General features: G+C 42.7%; 1 protein-coding gene across 2 annotated transcripts in view; it reads left to right on the forward strand.

Moving 5' to 3' along the window:
• The window catches only part of dock1 (dedicator of cytokinesis 1), a 196,043-nt gene that overhangs the window by 57,571 nt on the left and 117,281 nt on the right, over positions 1 to 21,191 (forward strand). For both annotated transcript variants that reach the window (XM_085284890.1, XM_085284891.1), the window contains exons 19-25: positions 5,669 to 5,766; positions 7,434 to 7,523; positions 8,297 to 8,397; positions 8,490 to 8,618; positions 10,465 to 10,573; positions 15,237 to 15,307; positions 16,751 to 16,857. In XM_085284890.1, the coding sequence (XP_085141016.1) occupies positions 5,669 to 5,766; positions 7,434 to 7,523; positions 8,297 to 8,397; positions 8,490 to 8,618; positions 10,465 to 10,573; positions 15,237 to 15,307; positions 16,751 to 16,857 (705 nt within the window). The remainder of the gene's footprint in view (positions 1 to 5,668; positions 5,767 to 7,433; positions 7,524 to 8,296; positions 8,398 to 8,489; positions 8,619 to 10,464; positions 10,574 to 15,236; positions 15,308 to 16,750; positions 16,858 to 21,191) is intronic.

Raw genomic sequence — 21,191 nt, forward strand, 5'->3', positions numbered from 1 at the left:
TCATTCTCGCTTCTCACAGAAGCCTGTAGACAACTGTGCTATTGGGCGCTAAAGCTAAACTGTCCACAGATTCGAGTGAAACAACTCGGTCGCCGGGCGCTTTGTTCCCAGCTTTTCAGTTGTCCACTAGCATACAAGCAGTAGCAATACTGTTCTGTAGCTAGTGCTGGTGCCAAGTAGCAATACTTTCACCCAGGGAAGTAGCAATACTTTCCAAAAGCGAAGTAGCAACACTTTGCTAATAAAGGTACCCCTAGCTTCACCATCAGGTAGCAATACCCTTCGACGCTAGCGGTTTTACACATTAGGTAGCAATACCTGTAGAAAAGTAGCAACACTTTTCAACCCACGTTAGCGAGGAATAGCAATATTCTCCGCACTCAGTGTCAGTCTCTCTAACGTGCGCAACCCTCTAGCTAACCATGGCTACGACGGCCAACGAAGTTGCAAAACTTTGTCCTTGTGGCAAGAAGATTTCTGCCTGGGATACACACCCCGTGTGTGCGGCATGCCTGGGCTTATCTCACGCTCAGGCTGCCCTGACACCTGCACACGACTGTATCCACTGCGTGGCTTTCCCACGCAAACTACTCCGCCGCAGGCTAGCTCGCCAGGCTAACCTGTCGGGCGGCGACCCTTTGTTGTGTGAGGCTGCTGCGGCGCAAGGAGAAACTGAGATGCCCGATGATTTGGCCGCAACGCCAGGGCCGAGCTGGGCAGAGGCAAACCCTCAGCCCATCGCGACCGCTTTCCCGTCGCTGCAGGCACACGGAGATCGTGTGTTTTTCCGCGATGCTGGAGTCACTTGGGGAGGAGATGCTAACGAGGACGGAGATGAGTCGGCTGACTCGGAGCTCCTGCTCGCCACGACGGCGAGGAGGAAGATTCCACCTCCTTGGCTAGCATCAGCTGGGCTCCAAAGCCCTCGGCTACCGGCGAGGTTGAAAAACCGACACCGCCGTCTCCCCTGGATCTCGACATGCAGGACATGTGCAAGCGCGCAGCCGCTAGGCTCAACATCCCGTGGCCCGCCATACAAACAGAGGTTGTAAAGTCTCGTTTTGACGGTAAGAAATTGCCGAAAGCGAAAAAGACGGGGAAGCATGTGTTGCCTGTTTTCCCTGAGCTACTCGATGAGATAGCGGTGACGTGGAAAGCAAAACCTTGCAGCGAGAAACACTCCATCGTGGGGAGCTCCCTGCTGGATTGTGAGGGGATGGAGTCTATCGGCCTCCGCCGGATGCCACAAGTGGAGCCGTTGGTGGCGAGCCATCTTCACCCGAAGACGTCTCTGTCCTCATCGGCCCCATCTCTCCCCTCCAAAACAGACTGCTTCCAGTCTAGCCTTACAGATAAGTGCTACAAGGCAGCGGCTCTGTCAGTAAGAGCCCACAATGCCTCTTCTATGCTAATGGCTTACCAAGCTGAGCTAGAAGAGGGCATGACAGCTAACACAGATACCACAGTGTGGGAAGAAATCTGCGTTATAACTGACCACGTCCTCCGCCTCCACAAGGTAGCCATACAGGCTACTGGGAGAGCCATGGGCCTCATGGTTCTTCAGGAGCGAGCACGCTGGCTCGGGCTCACCAACCTGACGACTAAGGAAAAAGAGCAACTCCTCGACACCCCTGTCGTCCCTCACGGTCTCTTCGGTGCGGCTGTTACATCCATGCAGAAGAGATGTGAGGAGAAAAAGAGAGATGATGAGGCTCTGAAACTCTGCCTGCCGAGGAGGGCCCAGCACGCCACCCCAGCAGCGCCGCGCCAGTCATTCGCGCAGGCAGCGTCTCGCCCGGTCCCCGCTTTCAGGATTCCCAAAGTGCCTAAGACGCAAGCAGCCCCCCAGGCTGCCGGGGCCCCTAAGAATCCATGGACTCGGAAGCAGTCTCCCCAGGCCAGACCTCAAGCGGCCCCTCCTCCCCCCGCTGCCGCGATCGTGAGGAGGAAGAAGCGGCTGGCCTGACAGCCTCCCCTCTAGGCGGGAGCGAACCCAGTTTCCCCCCTTCACGGCCACCCTCCCGCCTCCCAGCTCCGTTCCAGAGCAAGTTCAACGGGACATGTTCCACACAGAGTGCTTGACTCGGGCCGGCGTTCCTGTCACCGGACCCGCCAGAGGGAAAGAGAGCCAAAGTTCGCAGTGTTGTTTCACGAGCACTTCTCTCATGCATTCTGTATTAAAAAAGCCCCGACACGCGCATCCAGGCAGTTTGCCGAGGGCGCTGTCGAGTCTTGCAAAACACATGAGAAAATCAAACATGCTGAAAAACGGAGCACCGTCTGCCATAACGCAGCCCGTGTAGACTCGCGTTTCCACAGCTGTGATTATGCAGATGAGCCCGTCACCTCGCTCGCCTGTGACAGAGGTGACGGGACGCCGAAATGACGTATGTTTCGCGCTGCGACCACAAGGGGGCGCCAAAACGCCATATTCGGTGGAGTGGCCAGTGAGCCCTCTGTCTCTTCACATGAAGAGCTGGGCCACCTGCACTCAGTCAGCATGGGTGCTGAGGACATTGAAAAAGGGCTACAGGCTGCAATTCAGTGTCGCTCCACCACAATTCAAAGAAATTGTTTACTCTCGTGCTCCGGGCGAGTCTGCCAGTTTTCTCCTGGAGGAAATTTCCACCTTGAGAGACAAAGGAGCTATAAGAATTGTCCCTCCCGAGGAAATGCACAGCGGATTTTATTCAAGGTATTTCCTTGTGCCAAAGAAAGGGGGAGGGGGATGAGAGCCATTCTGGATCTCCATGCCCTGAACCGGCATTTGAGGACATACAAGTTCAGGATGTTGACGCACGCCTCGCTGCTACGGTTTGTACGAGCGGGCGACTGGTTCACATCAATCGACCTGAGGGATGCTTATTTCCACATCCCCATATATCCCCCACACCGAAAGTATCTGAGATTTGCTTTCCAGGGGATGGCATACGAGTTTGTAGTCCTGCCTTTTGGTCTCTCACTGAGCCCAAGGGTGTTTGTGAAATGCACCGAGGCAGCAGTGGCCCCGCTCAGAAAAAAGGGCATTCGGGTGGCCACGTACATCGACGATTGGCTGGTGGCAGCCCCAACCCGCCAGGGAGCGACTTGTCACACAAATGCTCTCATACAGGGGTCCCCCAAGTTACACACGCTGGCACACAGACTGATAGTCTGGAGCAGTGTTCACCTGCTGTCACTGAGAGCAACTCACGTGCCGGGGATCTTGAACTTTGGAGCAGATCTTCTCTCCAGGGGCAACCCGCTGTATGGGGACTGGAAGCTTCACCCGGAGGTGGTGAAGTAGATCTGGCTGCGATTCGGTCTGGCGACCGTGGACGTTTATGCATCCAGGGAGAATGCTCAGTGTCCCCTGTTTTACTCGCTGAACGTTCAGAGAGCTCCACTCGGGGTGGATGCTCTAGCTCACGAGTGGCCGAGAACCCTCCTCTATGCTTTTCCCTCAGTGGCCCTCATTTCTCAAACCCTGGCCAGAGTGAGGGAGAGAAGTCACTATATGATCCTGATAGCCCCGCACTGGCCAGGGAAACACTGGCTGGCGGAGACTTTTCAGCAGCTGTGCTGAGTGGTAACAGCGTAGTGGCTGTTACCACTACGCAGAGACCTCCTGTCTCAGGCACGGGGGGAAATATTCCACCCCCACCCAGAGAGGCTGGCTCTGTGGGCTTGGCCCGTGAGTGGTTTAACCTGAACACGGTGGGGCTCCCTCATAGTGTTATCGACACTATTCAGGGTTCTAGAGCATCGTCTACTCGGACGCTATATGAGCATAAGTGGCGTGTGTTTGAAGGCTGGTGCTTAGAATCACAGGCCATCCCTTTTCAGTGCTCTGTGGCTGTGATTCTGTCATTTCTTCAGGCCCTGATTAATAGGGGTAAAGCCTTCTCCGCCATCAAGGTGTATTTGGCAGCGATTTCAGCCTGCCATATTGGTTTTGAGGGAAAGACTGTTGGCCAGCATCCCTTAATATGCCGTTTCATGAAGGGTGCACGGCGTAAATTGCCTACGTCTAGGCCATTGGCTCCATCGTGGGACCTTCCCACAGTATTGGCTGCGCTCTCCTGTTGCCCATTTGAACCCCTGGAACAGGTTGAGTTGAAATTTCTGTCCTTGAAGACGGCTCTTTTAATTGCTTTAGCTTCTGCTAAACGTGTGGGAGAGATACACGCTCTCTCAGTGCATCAGTCATGCATTCAGTTCTCCTCGGATAATACGAGGGTCTGTATGCGGCTCAACCCTGCCTTTGTCCCGAAGGTTGTCGGCACATGTTCCCCTATAGAACTGCCGGCCTTTTGCCCACCGCCTTTCTCCTCAGAGGAGCAACAGCGGCATACCTTGTGTCCAGTCCGTGCTCTGCGCATTTACATGGACCGAACCCAGAGTGTCAGACAAAGTGACCAGCTGTTCGTGTCCTGGGCTAAACCACATATGGGAAAGCCTGTGTCTAAACAGCGCCTCTCCCATTGGATAGTAGGAGCAATTGCCTTGGCCTATACTAGCAGGGGCCTTCAGCCCCCTGCTGGCTTACGTGCGCATTCCACTAGAGGTCTGGCGACCTCATGGGCTCTCTTTAGGGGAGTTTCTATTCAGGAGGTGTGTGCAGCTGCATGCTGGACCTCACCTCATACATTTGCTAGGTTTTACAGGTTAGATGTGACAGCACCTAACCTAGCGCGTTCAGTCCTCAGTGCAGGCTCTTCCCGGGTGGGGGCCTCTCCCCTGTGAAGTGCTGTTGGGGACAGTTGTCTTCTTAACAGGCATGTCTGGCAATCCGGGAGTCAGTATTTCTCCCATAGTGAGACACAAAACGAATGCTATGAAAGAGAACTTAAGGTTATGTATATAACCACGGTTCTCTGAGTAGCATGAGTGAGTGTCTCACCAGACCGCCCTCCTTGCTATGGAAGCGAGGAAGAGGTGGGCTTGTTTTGAATGACATCTGATGCTATGTCAGCCTATTATATAGGGAGGCACTGGCCCCTCCTGACATGGGCGTCACTTAGCCAGCCTGTAAGGGCTGGCATAATGGTATTTGAGCTTCTGATGAGGTCACGCAGGAGGCGTTCCCATAGTGAGACACTCACTCATGCTACTCAGAGAACCGGGGTTATATACATAACCTTAAGTTCTATGGTAGGTCTTAAAGGGTTAATGGGATTCTGTAGATCATACAGCCACACAATCAAAATAATAAGGTTGTTACGACAATATGAACTGTTTTATTAATGCACATTTTTTATGTTTGGGACTCGAATTAAAAATCCTAGCCAAAATTTATGCTGCAGAGGCGGAGATACCCAGATCGGCAGAATCTAGAATGGCTCAAACGCAGCATAAGTTTTGAGCAAACACTAATTTTATTTATATTTAGTCTCCAAGGAGCCAAACTTTTTCACTCGTTTTCTGTCCACTTCTTGCACCTGTCCATTTTCAAAGGGATTTTTTTCCTTTTTTTGTAAGGACAAAATTGCTAACCTTGTGTTTGGGAAATTTGTAAACTGATGTGAACGTTATGGCGACGTCTTGGAAAAACATGCTAAGACCTTAATCTCATTAAATGCAAATAGTGGACTTTTTCTTGCACAGTCTCCTTACCCGCCATTACTATTTTCTGGGTGAAAGCTATGCATTGTGTTGACAGCTTTTTTTCCCTTTTGTCTTTTTCCAGTGGACCTACTTGGGCTGCTGAAGTGGCGCTCCAACACCAGCCTTCTGCAGCAGAATCTACGTCAGCTAATGAAGGTGGAGGGTGGCGAGGTTGTGAAGGTCAGAGGCCCAAAATTACCGCTCGGTTGAGTTAAACCGCTTTCAGTCAAAGCTTAAGTAAACATAAATAAATGCGTCTCACTTTCTTTTGCAATGTTCATCGCCTTGCAAATGTACCTAATTCCTTTGCTTTGACAGAGATCGGCACAAATGGACGAAAAACAGATCTTAACAGCTGTTCAAATAAACATTCAGTCACAAACGATGCATACTCTTCCTGAAAGCTACAGCTTCCTGGCAGCAATTTCACAAATGATGTCGCTGCCTGTCATAAGGAGTTGGCTGCCACTTTTTTTGCTTTTGTTTTAATGGCTTTAGCAAGGAGGGAGTGCATAGTACCCCACACTGTCTACAGACAGGGAGGAGATGACCTGCTGTCAGAGATTTAGGCAGGGCCTTTAAGTGCTCAGCATGGGGCAGATGAATAATCATTATTTAGAGAAAGTTTTGCAGGGGCAGGTTGGGTGCCTGGCAGCTTGGAGCCTATCTAAAGAAGTCCTTCACCTAGACAGTTTTGATCAGGCCAGATAGATGTCTACCACAGCTGGACTAGTTCATTAAACCACAGGAGTGTGATTATTATTACCACCGCATTAGCACTCAATTGCTTCAAAGCGCTTCAAGGCTGTCGGTGAGCAATTAGATAGCATTTTCATCTTGGCATTTAAAAGACTATTTATCAAAAGAGTATACATTATATATTCATCATTTCATTTTCCCCCATTGTAGTTAACATAAAGCACAAATATGTTCATAACACATTTTTAAAAAATGTTTCCTGTTCTGTTTTTTATTTCCCATCTCCCTAATGTGACACCGTTTGAGCGAAAAGGTCACTGCGCCGTTGTCCTTGTCATGCGGTCCAGCCTTTGTGAGACCGAATTTCACTTTAAACGCCGCATACCGTACAATGTGTTGGTTTCTCGTTGAGAAGATGATGAATCTCATCCATTCTGAGATGACAGACCAAGCGCAGTAGAGAGTGATGGCTCTGTTCCCGACACTTTTACATCTGTTTTTACATTGCTGCAGAATTGGCTGAGTAAATGGAGCATGTTTCCCCAGAGAGGAAGGATGTATGTAGTTAGTGTTCCTGGAGGTGCTGCTGACAGGGAAATGATCACTCTCTTCATAGAACTATTTTGGTGTATGTTAACAGCTGTAAAGGGTGCGTAATGGGTAGCATGGAACCGTCACAGCAGGAGTTCACTTGCCACTTTGGTTGCGCCATTCAAATGATAGAGGCGTATTTAGGGCCGGGGTGCTAAACATATTTTTGTTGTGTATTTCTCTATTTTTATTTATCAGTTTGCTTTGAATCATTATAGGATAATGTCTATATAAAAACCTAAAAATGCTATTGCACAGTTTTCCCTACACAAAAGTTAAAAATCTCCCAAAGACTCACAATCGGTTTAGCTGTTGTCATTCCTTTAAACGTCGGATGAATTAGTTTGTCCTAATGTTAGTTATCACTTTAATGACACAAGCTGAATGTGCATGCCAGAGGAAAGAAATCATGATCAGCTTGACTCGGTTTATTTGACAGAACCGTGTGGACTTGCTGTGAGATTAGGACTTAGCATATGCATGTTTTATTTTTTATTTTTTGAATGACACGCCTCATTGTTGGCCTGCCATAACATGCCGTGCATCTGTCATTCTAGTTTCTGCAAGACACTCTGGATGCTCTCTTCAACATCATGATGGAAAACTCTGACAGTGACACTTTTGATACTCTGGTGTTTGATGCCTTGGTAAGGAAGAATCCCGCTGTAACGGCAGCGCATAATTTATAATAGAGTTCCCTGTCAGCGCCAATAAACATTTGGACATGTTTGGAGCTCAGAAGCAAATATAATAACTTGGGAAATACTTCATGTGTTAAAATGGTTTTTGACAGGCATCCCTGCTCTGTTTGGTACCCTAATTTGTATGCAGCTACCTGTTTTCTGCCCTTAAAAGTGAACAAAGCAATTTTTGGTTGCTTTTTTGGCTATATTGTTTTAGTTCTAAAATTTTTTTATTCCATTGCTGTACGTTAACATTGAACTCCACACATTGCCACTGATGTTCGATAGCTGCTGCATTGAATTGCATGAATTCTTAGTGCCTGTGAAGCATTTTTATTGAACATGCTCACATGCTTATTGCAATATATAGTATAAAAAAGACTTTACATTGGGGGAAAAAACAGGTTATGATTATTAACCTTGTCCTCTCATGGGCTGCAGATAATGGGATTCAAAGTATTAGCCTGAAACTTGTCTAGCATGCAGTTCAAAAGAGCAGTTTTTGTCATTCACAGAAAGCTGGTAGTAATTGTTTTTTGTTGAGTTCCTAGATTATCTGCAGAGCAGAGAATTGAAAGAAAATGGTTTTCTGCCCAAATGCAACCTTGCTTAATTTCCCAATCTGTTTTGATATATTGAGCAAGACGGGTAGTTTTGGGGGGCTCTGAATTATTAAGTTAGGCTTTCCTGGTGCGTTTAATTTACTTTTTAATAACTATGTCTTTATTGTTTGATAGGTGTTCATTATTGGGCTTATAGCCGACAGAAAGTTCCAGCACTTTAATCCAGTTCTGGAGACCTACATTCGAAAGCATTTCAGTGCTACACTGGCATACACGTGAGTTTAATTTCTTTACAGAAACATTTATAAACATGCGTGTTCCACTTTATGATTAACACATTAGCCATACTCTGTGTTTCTATTTGCAGGAAGCTGACAAAAGTTCTGAAAAACTACGTGGACAATGCAGATAAGCTGACAGAACAGCTGCTGAAGGCCATGAAAGCTCTGGAATACATCTTCAAGTTCATCGTCCGATCCAGAGTCCTCTTTAACCAGTACGTGTGGTATTTTTTTTTTTTTGCAAAGTGTAACATTGCATCATAATGCATGCAGTTTTGTTATAAAGCTACTGTGAAGAGTATTTTCAGTGTATCTGTGCTCAAGTATGAGTCTGATAAGCTGTCTTATCAAAGTACAAGAAAGCTTTTGAACTTTTTAAGATGGTCTTTCTAAATTTATAGTTTTTTCTCTTTAATTGCTGCTGTTCCTTTAAATAATTTCTTGGCTTCAGTCGTCTTTTATAAAAGAGCAATGCGTTTTGTAACACCGAGTTCTCTGCAGCACACCTCAGCTCCGGTGTAATAAAGTTGAAACAAGTAAAAGCCAATGGTCTTTGGATGAGGTCATTTCTATGGATGTATTTATAATAGGCTGTGGGGACGTTAAATGAATGATAATATTCGAGAGTCGTGAAATAAAGCTGTTGGTGGCTGAAGGCCTGATGTATGATCCTGGACTAATTAAGTGTGCAGAGTTTGATTGGTTTTCTGTCCAATGTCTAGAGGACACTCTGTCCTTTACCTCACAGAACACAGCACTGCCATTCTTTTCTATGTTCCAGTTTGTGCCAAGTGGCTTCTTTCGTAGATATCTGAGAGAGAGAAAAAGAAAACTCAAGCTTTATGGTGGTCCCACTTTGTGTTAGCTCTTGTTGGAGTGGTTTCTTTGGTTGGTTGCAAGCCATCATTTTAAATTCTTATGAACTTTAAAGTTAGGTTTGATGGAGCCTAACAAGAAGGTGCCAAGGTTACATCAGCAAATGTTTAGCCTTTCACTGTGGGTCAGTGAAGAACTTTTATGAAAGTGCAGAAGAACACCTTAATTGTAGATTTGCCCCCACCTCATTCAATTCGACTGTTATAGCTTTCCAGGGCTCACTGAGCTCCTTAGTGTTGCAGGTGAGCAGCGGCTTTAAGTAATTGTTGTTGCGGGAGCTCTGAGACGGATGCCTCTAATCCCACGATTTCTGTAAGCCCTCAACAGTGGCTATCCTGTACCATGTAATACATCCATTCCCTTGAGATATTGTAGCCACACAAAACCCACGTCTGTGCAGAAGGCCAGTAATATCTGATGGAGTGGGAATTTAAACACTTTACCTCCATTTCACCTTGCACAGTTTTAGTTTCTCTTGCGAGTTTTGATTTTATTTCTCTAAAACTGAGCGGTTGCAACGCTAAATTATTTGAAGCCGCTGCTGCTGCTCGGCTCATTTCCACTTAATGACCAGTTTTGTTAAGATTTACGGTCTCTGTGAGCACTAAGGATTTTCATCTTTGAGGGATTATGTGTCCTTTCTTTCTGTGTGTTCCCATACACTTGGAAAAATGGGGGGAAAGCGTTTTCTGTCGCTGTAGTGTGATCATTGGCGTTTGGTTGCTACAGTCTGTGGGCAGCATTTGTTCCACATAACCAAGCTAGCGGAAGGAACATTAGTAATTCGAGTTGGAGAAAATATGAGAAAGTAAAGCCACTGAACCCTAATATTTGCTTGACATTTGCTTTCTGTTCCTTGTATAGTGTTCTGGGAAAGTCATTAGCATAGATCATTAATTTTTCCGATTTTTGTTTCCGCATGACAGCAGGCAGGTGCTTCGGGGTCTTGTCATGTTGTTTTAAATGCTAATCTGGCTGGCAGCAAGAGTGATGTCTCTGGTTCTGATCCAGGAATATTTGCATTGATAAAACAGGGCCTTTCTGCTGGCTGCTTTTAATGATTTAACAGGGAAGCATCAAACCCTTGTCATTTCCAGTGCAGGTGGGGCTGTTTACACAGGGATGAAACGCACAACAGCCTTGTGATCATCTGCCAGTGTAATTCTCTACTTCATCTCCTCCCAGGCTCTATGAGAACAAAGGAGAGGCTGACTTCATGGAGTCCTTGAGGAACCTTTTCACATCCTTTAATGATATGATGAACAGTAATTCAGAGAACACTGGCATGGTGAAGGTAGGCTGATTACCACTCAAGTCCAACTGCATACTGTTGCTCAACCTCACTGCCAAGAATCATCTGCTGCACTGTGAATAGTAAATAAATCTGATGTGATTATCTTGGGATGACAGATTCTGTAATTGGAGATTAATGTGCCTTGTTAGATTTAAACTATGACAGCAGTTTATTAGATATTAATGCTAACATTCCTTCAGATCATTGCTGCTTACTGTGTTCTGTGCACTGTGTTTGTTTTCCACGTCTTTTCCACGTGTCTCTGTGCAGATTTTTCTTTTTATGTGAACTTGTTAGAGCTGAGAATCTGAGAAAGATAATCTAGCCACTTAAAGTAGTAGTTATAGTAATTAATGACTTCTTGATATGCTGTGAGAAAATGGGACGATACAGAGGAATTAAGGAAGTATTGATTCAGCATAGTATAATTCAAAGTCAATTAAACTTTAGAGATATCAGTGGTGCCAGTTTAGCTCACTGGTGCCTGCAAAGCTGATGCAGCAGCCTGGGTTCAAGTCTAACCTTTGCAGCTCGTCTTCCCTGACTCACTTTCTCTGCTTTCCATATCCAATCATCACTGTGCTGTCAAACAAAGGTGAATGAAAACACGCACTTCAGGGATGTCAGTCTGTCCAGATAGAAAGAATAAACCATTGTGAATTCATTTCAGTTGTTTTGGTCCAAATAGCTACACGGTCTCACCATAGACCATTGCTATCTCTTTGTCCTTCCTGACTGGTTTTCTCTAGTTTTGCTTTTTCTTTGTCATTGTTGATAGTATGAGATAGTACCTGCAGCCCACACAGGTTGCAAATGTAGCCCACCTCCTCCAGAATGGCACATCCATGCGTGCTGTTGCAAAAAGGTTTGCTGTCTCTCCCAGGACAGTCACAAGACAGTAGAGGTGATACAAGGAAACAGGCTGTTACAAGAGGAGAGCTGGGCAGAGCTGTAGAAGGGCCTTAATCCAGCAGCAGGACCGGTATCTGCTCTTTTTTTGGAAGCAGGAGCAGAAGGTTCATTGCCAGGGCCCTACAAATTGACATCCTGCAGTCTGGTCATGTGCATGTTTCTGAACAGACTGCTAGACTCATCTGCATCTTTTAGTGGGTCCAGCACCAATGCAGCTCAACTGCCATTTGTCAGAGAACACCAAAATCAGCAGGTGTGTTGCTGCCACACTGTCAGACCTTATGTAGTTCAGAATCGTGTGATCAGAATGCACAGGCAGCCCCTTGATGACAAAGGCGTTAATGCCATGGACATTGCCAGTGCCACAGGCTATCCAGGAGCTCAGGGATGCCCAGATCCACCATCACCTTTAAGAGCATTCCCAAATGTTGTTGGGAGCCAATACCAGCGCTTGTGGGCCATTCATGTTACTGAGCCACATGTGGATATATCAGCTTGTGATTGCAGTGTACCCCTCAGCCTGATGGGGTATTGTCGTGAGCAGGTGACGTGGACACCCAAGTTTGTGAATGCAATAACTCGAGAACGAAGCAACGTAGGAGCTTCAAAATCTCCAACAGGTTCAAATCTCAGTGGCCTGGACTTTCAAGGTCAAGGTTAAAGTTTTCCAAAACTCTTGTGAATGCGATACGTCGAGAAGGAAGTCACCTAGGATTTTGAAATTGATGCAGAGTCAGAAAAATAAAGCGCTTTCAAATAGACAAAAATGCTTGTATGAATGTGTGTGTGAAAAGCACTCTGTAGCCGTCCATTTACTTGTTTTATCACACCAATAATTCAGGTTTTAGCTGAGCTGGCTTTTCAGGATTGAAACAGAGGATGTCAGACCGAGTTTGAAAAGAGGTCAGAGATCGAAAAGAGGTCAGAGATCAAAAAGAAACACATAACTAAAACTGTATTTATTTTTAATAATTAAAGCTTTAAAGCCATTCTACATTTCAGATTTCCTAAATAAAATCACAAGACTGTACACGGGCATAATACAGGCACGTTTCAAAGCAGAAACAGTCGAGGTTTTAAATGGGTTATTTGCTTGACTATTTTTGGTTCCCACTAAGATATAATTCATGACATAATCCACTGGAGAGTCACAAGTTCACAGTTGTAACCTTCTGAAAAGATTAAATAAACAGGATATTGTTAATGCGTTTTAGAGGTACTATCTTTAGTCACACTATCTGTTATCCACCTGTTTCCTGTCTAAGCTACGATGACTAACTGCATGCTAGCTGTGGCCTCATACAGCAGTTCATTTATAGACTGCTGCTTGTTTGTTTGTTTGTTTTGTTTGTTTTTTTGGTGGGGGGTTCTCAGCAACATGTCAATAAAAACGTTGTGTTTTTTCCTTTTGGTTGGTCAGATATTTCCTGATTTTAGACTCATAATCATAACCGAGATTGTATTTATTCCAAATTCCTAGGAATTCGAAACATGCAGCAATGTTTGGCTTAAGTTTCCATCTTCAGAACATTATCTGACTTGTCTTGAAAGTAATTATTGGAATCAATTATGAAAAGATAATAAAAAGGATAAATGTATATATTGCACGAACTATAGAAGAACTCTTAACTCGTGGAAGAAGGTTTAGGGTGTATTACACAATGAAGTTATTGAGATATACAACTTGGCTTTTCTTGCATCTGTACTTTTAAGTGTGTTTGTTAATTTCTGTTGTTTGTCTATACCTTTTTGTGTGTGTTTGTGTTTTTCCTTTTCCTATATTTCACTCTGACCTTGACTGTCCTGATGCTTGGGTCTTCTCTGGCCTTCTGCTCTTTAGCTGCTCCTTAAGGTATTTATTTCACTCTCTTTCTCCTTCTACCTTTAAACACTCTTTTTCCCCCCATATTTACTTGCTTCTGACCTCAAACTCGGCGACCCCAGATTAGAAACAGATACATAAGGATGTTTGTTTATTTGTGTAGATACTCTAAAAGACCCGCACACAGACTCGTGCACACTTGTGCGCACCCACGGCTATGCTTTTAGAGATAACATAATCACAGGGTACATGCACCTTGGCACACCTACAGTATATCCATGTGCACACTCAACCATATGAGGAGCTCAGGAGTCAATTAGGAGTCAGTTGCTGTGTAATTGGGTGAGATATTAGCTTTACTGTCAGTAAATTAAAAACTGATCTTGAGGAACGGCCATGAAACCGAGGAACCCTGGTTTCTTCCCAAATCCACCCCTGTGAAAGCACTGTGACAGGTGGAAGCTAATTAGTAGTCCCATTATGCCTCTCTGGAAAAAAAAATTGGAGTACTGATGAACATCTGGACAGACCAGCACACATGCAGCTGAAAATCTAATAAATACACACACATTCTCTCTCTTTCTGTTTCTTACTCTCACACACATGCACATGCACAAAGCATTAACAGATGCAGATGACTTTTTATTAGAATAGAGGCTGAATTGCCAACTGAATCAAAGTCAAACACCACTGAAATCTGCCTAATTCTTTCTCCCTGCAGAGAGAGGTGAATGTGAAATATAGAATACTTAATAAGATGAGATCGTATTAAGATGACAGCAGGAGTTTGTTTGGAAGTCATGATTATATCCCTGAAAAAAATCATTCTGAATCCTACTTTGCAGTTAGTCTCTGCTGTTCAAAAATGTGTCCTTAACAAAATCCAATATTTAGAAATCATTTACTAAAGTCAGTATTTGCTCTCTTGCCAACCTCATTTTAATATTGCTAATTATTCCTCCACATGTTTTCAGGAATAAACCATGAACAGTTTAGAAAAAACCCAATGGATTGTAATATCCAATGTGCTACACCTGTAACCCCATTGCAATGAGAGACAATGGCTGAAATGCACCAATGCAGTATAAAGACACAACCCACCCTGGCTGAAGTTTAGCAGCAGTCAGTTAGAGAAGAAGTTGTTGTTTTGGCTAAGCATAGCAGTTATGTTACTAGCCTTTGCATGCATGTGCTTGATGACTTACTGACACTATTGATGGACAAATTTAGATCCTATTTTTGTTAATTTACCATAAAGTAAAACATGGTTATGGCTAAGTCCATATGTTTTTGGGCAATGATGCCATTTTAAAATGTTATGCCACCACACTGGATTTAAGGTCAACAGTCAAAATTGAAAATTGATTGATCATAGCCATTTTTATACTTCTCCATTTTCAGAAGCTCAAATCCAATGTATTTCAATATGACTGCCTGAGGTCTAGAACCCATGGCCATCACCTAGTCCTCTTTTTAACACTGTACCAGAGTTTTGATTTGGCTATTCCTAAAGTTCCTGCAACTTCTCTGTCAGGTTTATTTAGGATTTTTAACCTCTTCCATTTTCTTCTCCATTTCTTCTAGTCGTATATTGAAGGTTGTGTTACTAAGTCAACTCTAAATCCCTTAGATAAATCAGAAACATCCATCCTCGCTCGTCCATGAAACTGTTTATCAGTCAATTGTCTAATTAATTTCTAACCTCCAATCTCTGTAATGTATATGGCAGAAAATGTGCACATGTGTGTGCGCATTCATGAGAGAGAAAGCGATTTCAATTGGTATTGGTAGGTTGTTGCAAATATTAAATAATGACACATTAAAACTCTTGTTTATTGACTCCTCTAGTGGCTCACTTGAGGGCATGCTATATGCATTAAGATGTGAAATGATTTTGTCATATTTTTTCTTTTTGTTCCTCTCGTAAAGGGTGCTGCACTGAAATACATTCCCACTATCGTCAATGATGTCAAGCTGGTCTTTGATCCCAAGGAACTAAGGTAATTTCATGTTTTGTTACATATTCCTAAGCTTTAATGTCATTAAAGTGACACCAACAGCTATCTAAGAGACTTAAACATTAATACAAGTGAACATGCCATTAAACAGATCACACAGTTCTCTGTGAACTTCAAGATTTCTATGTGGGAGTTCTGTAATAAAGGATCATACAGAGTACTAGAGCAGAGCAGAAAAATGCTTAAATCCGTTGCCTTTTGCAAAGAAACAAAAAGAGTCATTTGCTTCAGTTCGATTGCTTTGTTAAAATTTCATGTGCAGATTATGTTAAGACAGGCTATTGGAATATTGTGCTTTTTCAAAAGCACAGTTTATTTATTTTATCTGCCTCTCCACCTTAAGTTGCTTTTATTCAAAAACTCAACATTCACTAGCTGTGCTCTGATGGTTGCTGCTTAAAGAAGTTCAGGTTGCCTTGGAAACTCTCCACTCAAATGTCTATTTAAGTTTACGTTGTCTACTGCGCATGTCGCCAGCTGTAGCTTAATACTGTTTTATATAAAATACAAACATGCTCATGGATTAAATAATTAATTCATGTTCATGTTTGACCAAACAGAACATTTTATTTCATCGACTTCCAAAACCTTGCCTCCCCTCCTTGAGGCATAGCTTGCCAGCATAATGAGCATTAAGCTTCTTCATTTATGGGGGAAAAACATTATGCATGTTTTGTATCTGTGCTCAAATGTGGATTTTGATTAATAAATGTGTTATTTGTAAGGAAAACCTTTTTATGATTTATGTATCTTTTCATTTTCTTTTTTCATTTGTGTGTTTTTTTTTTTTTTTTTTTGCAATGCAGTTAGGTTATACTAATGACTTTATAAATTTTTAGTTCAGTAGAGTTCATTTGCATTCAAGCGTCTTAAATATCAGAAGACATTCAGAATAATGGCAATGTGAGTCATAGGAACAAACTCAAAGGTCTACATGCACCCACGTCTTTAGACTTATTAGACGCGTCGCAGAACATATGCGGGCATACTGTGATTAGCTTTTTAAGTAACCTCGTCATCCATTTCACTAAAATCCACTGATGAAGCTATTCTGTGGCGCTGAAAGCTTCAAAGCATTTCTAGGACTTGCTTTTGTTCAGTATGTTTAAGAAAAATAGTTATATGCAATACCGCATGATATAATGAAACCTTTAAACAAAGTAGAAAATGTTTCAGCAAAACAGAAGTGCCGTACTCAAATAAGAAAGTTCCTGTATCCAAACTCACCCAAGAAACTCAGTTATCTAAATCTTGTTTACTGTGTTCAATGCCCCAGAAAAAGAAATAAAAACCTAGTTAATGCAACATTACATGCCGTTTAACAGCTACAAGCCAAGCTAGAGAAAACAAATAGACGAGCTTAATCAGTTGGACTGTTTTTTGTTTTGTTTTTTAATTTATATTGTCCTCTTTGTGTCTCCATAGCAAGCTGTTTACAGAGTTCATCCTTAAAGTCCCTGTGGGTCGCCTGGTAAAACAGAAGCTGGACTGCCTGATTGACATCGTACACAGCGATCTCTTCAATCATCACGGTGAGAGCGCGCACATACAAAAACTGTACCCATAGTTCCTCAGTAAATTCACTCATGGTTCGGTAATTTAGGCAATCACACACACCACCTGCCTCCCCAAGGCAGCCTTGTGTGGGCTCACAGTAAAGGGTCTCTGGTAGAGTGGAGTAGAGTAGAAATTGTTCTTGTTTTCTGCAACAAGTTAAGCTTGAGTCACCTAGATGTGACTGGAACTGATGTTCAGGGTTCCCATCTTCATAGAGTGTCATGGCCTTATTTCTGTTTTATTGTTTAATCAGTTTTCAGTCTCGTTTCCTGTCTTTGTCCTTTCCCTACGACACAGTCATGTATTTACACCAAAACTTTAATGATACCCTTGAGCACCATACTATTGTTTATTTTGGTCATTTTGTAGTAATGTCACATGTGAAGGGCACAGTGTAGAGGTGGCTAATTAGAAACATGCTTATCTCCAGACAGGCTAGCCTGTGGCATCCCAGAGACGAGGCTCAACCATAGAGATGCTCCAGAGCCAAGAGTTTTGCTAGAGGCACCGTGCGTTCTGGGGTTATTTTTGGCTTGGTCTTGATTTAGAGACAAACATTCTCACGTACTGACCTGTGATTTCAACTAAAGATAAAATCCCTGTCTCAATAAAGCAGTAGTAATTGAATTTAGTTGGCAGAGAGCGACCACAGGAAGTGAAAAATAGTTAGCCACCAATCATTAGATTAATTTAGCCACTGTGTTGGCACACAATGCTTTCCTACTACTATGTTGTTGGGTTTTTTTTAAGCCAGAAGTGATCATATTTTCAGGAGGGGGTAGCAAGTTTTGATAGTAAGCTGCATCTGTAGATTGTGTAGATAATTAATTGCTAATTAATACTAAGAAAAATACAAATGAAATACAGCATGTCACTGATCAAAACAATGAGCTGCTGAGCTACTACTCAGATAAAAGCATTCAAATGCTAAAATAAAAGGCACCACAGGAGGTTTAGTGGCGTTTTGGTGACTGAAGCTCAGGGGACAGCTGGCGGCTTAATAACATTTAAGAGATGAGTTATAAAAACAACAAAAAACCCACAAGACCTTGGCTGTTCCAGGGTATAAAGATGCTTATATCTGTTGTAAAGTTGGGTATTTTGACATTGCAGCCTATAAAGACTGACTCATTTTTGGAGACGGCGTCAAGCAGCAATTTGAGTATCTGCAACTATGTGTTTCTTTACCTTTTCCATCTCTGTAGGTTGCTGCTTTTACACACTTATAGTGCAGAAGTCTATGTGCGCTTGTCTGCCGCTGTTCAATTCAGCATGGCCGTACAGGAAAAGATGATGAGGGGGACACTTTGTGTGGGATGTAGCAGGAAGTTGTTGTGTTTTTTCCTAGTCATTAATGTCTGATATTGAGCATAATGCAGTGTAAATGCCACTGCTTTCAGCTTAATGATCTGCTCCTTATATACTTTACAAACATAAAATTGTCTCTGTGTCGGTAAGTAACTATTGAAGGCCAGTGCTCAGTGCATGGTCCTCTGGTCATTACTATTGATCTGTTGGTATAATCATGGACAGCCAAGCCCCCCCGATGTTTGCGAATGGACTGCTGATCAGCGGGAAGAGTTGTTGCTATAATGTAGATAAGGATCATCCCGCTGCTTTAAAAGCATGTGTGCTGCTCGATTCTGACAGCAGTTCCTGCACTGGTGCTTTGAACATCTGTAGTAGGCTCTGAGATGCTAGCTGGTTTCAAGCTGTGCAAAAGCACTCACAGAGAGGGCTTAGTTGCCAGGAAAATGTGTCCTTTCCATCAGTATGCGACAAGCAGTCGAATTAGCCAGACAGTTTTTAAGGTGGTGTAGTAAGCTGTAATAAGTGCCTATTCCCAGGTGGTCCATAAAAGGTTCTCTTGCCAACTAAACCCAGAATGAAACGTACTGGAATGCTTGGAGTAAATCAAGGCTCAGTGAGATGCATCTTACCTTTCTTAACCTTTTCTATCAGTGCAATCTGAATGCGTTCACGCATGAAAATACTTTATTTCCTGCAGGCTGCACAGGCATTAACATATTAACTATTTTTGCTGAAAAGCGTGTCTTAAATTAGTTTATTTTAGCCCCCAGTGGGCTTAATTCAGTTCAAAATGACAACTTTAGAGAATAAAGAGGACATCTCTTTCTCCAAGGGTTTTATATATATGTCTGAAATTCTCTGTGTGAAATGGAATTGGTATGGGTATACAAATCTTTGCTTCGAATGAAAACTGCATTAATTTAGAAAGTTTTTCATTCGTTTATTCTTTTTTTTTTTTTGTAAGTTTTGGAGGCAAAATGTTGTTTCACCTTCAGTGCTGACGATGTAAAAGGAGCGTGTGAGATGGGTGCATAAATCGCTTTGAAATTGGCTCATTGTAAGAGAACAAATATGTCAGCTGCTCTCTTGCTCTGTGTTAAAGGGGGAAATTACTGTAGCGTCTAAAATCTGTTTGTGCTGGAAGTTTGAGGAAAACACTCATGGCCTAGCTTGATATAATCCACTCAGTCCACTTAAAGCACTTAAAGTTTTTAAGCAGATACACACAAAAATCTAGACAATAGATATATTTAAAATCGTATCAGGTGGCTGAAGCACCAAAATCCTTTCCCTCTAGGCACCATTGTCAGTTTCACCATACATTTTCTTTGAGGTTTATAAAACTAAAAGCTTTATGTGAATAGAGCAGAATACCATAAGAGCGGCCAGCTCAACCTTTAATCACAATCTTTTGTGCCAAACAATGGATATGTCTTGATATGTGATATGTCTTGGCATGTTATAAATGAGATGCAGGACTGTGCAAAAGTCTCGAAACTTCCCTCATTTCTTTATGTTTTGTTTCCAAGGAGCCAGATTTTCTTGCATTTTTTTTTAGAAGTTTTTCTTTGGAAATAGTTTTGTTTTTTTCAGTGTATTCCATGTAGATTTCCCTCCTTAGAGGAATGTGTTTGGTTGTTGTTGTTAGGCTACTGTCATTCAAGCATTAAAAACAGAACCTAATCTAATGTGCTGCTCACTGAGGCCTCATCAGAAATGGTCTCAGTGGTAGGGTGGATGTCGAGCAGCCATTTTTAAGAAGAAATCATTGTTAACAGGTCCGATGGAGTGATGCGTGTCACATTTCTGGTTCAAATTGTCGTTAGTGTGTACAGAGGAGTGCAGAAGAGAGACAGAACAATAGCCTATAGTCATATGGAAAGCACGGTGGAGGCTCTGTCATGGTTTGGGCATGGGGAGCTTCAATTCAAAAAATTATAAATGCAGAAAAGAACCATCAGATTTTGATCTATAACACAGTAACATCTGGACACCGTCTCATTGGCAGTGCCTTTATTTTTCAGTGTGTTAATTATCCCAAACATATTGCCAAAGCAGTAAATGCATACCTGAATAAATCTTTGCAGAGTACAGAACAAAAGTGAGCCAAACTCCAAAGAACAAGTTGGAAAACAACTCCTGAAGACTACTTAAGGAAATTGCAAGAGAGTTCATTTCAATAAATTGCTTCACCTAATTCCTATTTTCCAGGAAAATTATAAAGAGATGAAGGGTGACTCAAGACTTTTGGAAAGTATTATACTACTAAACTGCATCTAAATGAATTGCATCAGTGCATCACTTCTTTTCCTGTATTTGGAGCACTATTTAGTTTAAATACTATTATCAAAGAGGAGCTCCAGCTTAATTATTTTTTACATTAGAATCATTAAAAGCCATTCAAAGTCCATCAGCCATTCAGTCCAGCAGCTACATGAGATCTCTTAGATTGCTAGCAGGGAATAAGGTTGTAATTGATGCACTAATCAGACCCTGTAAAATTAAAAATGACATTTTTGATTCTCCAGGAGGATTTATTTGTTACACTGCTAGTTATGCATAGTGCATTCATTACCCGTTAATTAAAAAAACAGCATCATTATGCTTTCTGTGTGGGTCTGTGGCTTACAGCTAATTTCAGTATTACCAAAAACAAACCGCTTGTGAAGACACGCTCGCTTCTGTCAAAGGTGGCTTTGTCGTGCTGTATTGACAGAAATTTTGTTGTTTGGCTTCATGAAATCATCACATACTACCCAATTAGACACGCACTACATTTAGTAAAGGAGGTCAGAAAATGCTAAAGATTGTTCACTTTCTGTGGGTGTTATTCATAAAGAGGTCACAGTAGTTCATGCTATTCATTAGGTTACGTGCAGCATTGATGGAAACTTTTATGTGTGTTTTGATGTGCAGCAAAGTAACAAGTTTATTTTCTTCCAGCTTAATGTCTTATTAAAGTTATCTGTGAAGCAAAGAGATTGTATTGATTCTGAAA

Source organism: Mchenga conophoros, linkage group LG8 (genome assembly GCF_057382185.1).
Source record: "Mchenga conophoros isolate Kocher_MC1m ecotype Shallow Benthic linkage group LG8, M_conophoros_male_GT1.1, whole genome shotgun sequence".
Lineage (NCBI taxonomy): Eukaryota > Metazoa > Chordata > Actinopteri > Cichliformes > Cichlidae > Mchenga > Mchenga conophoros.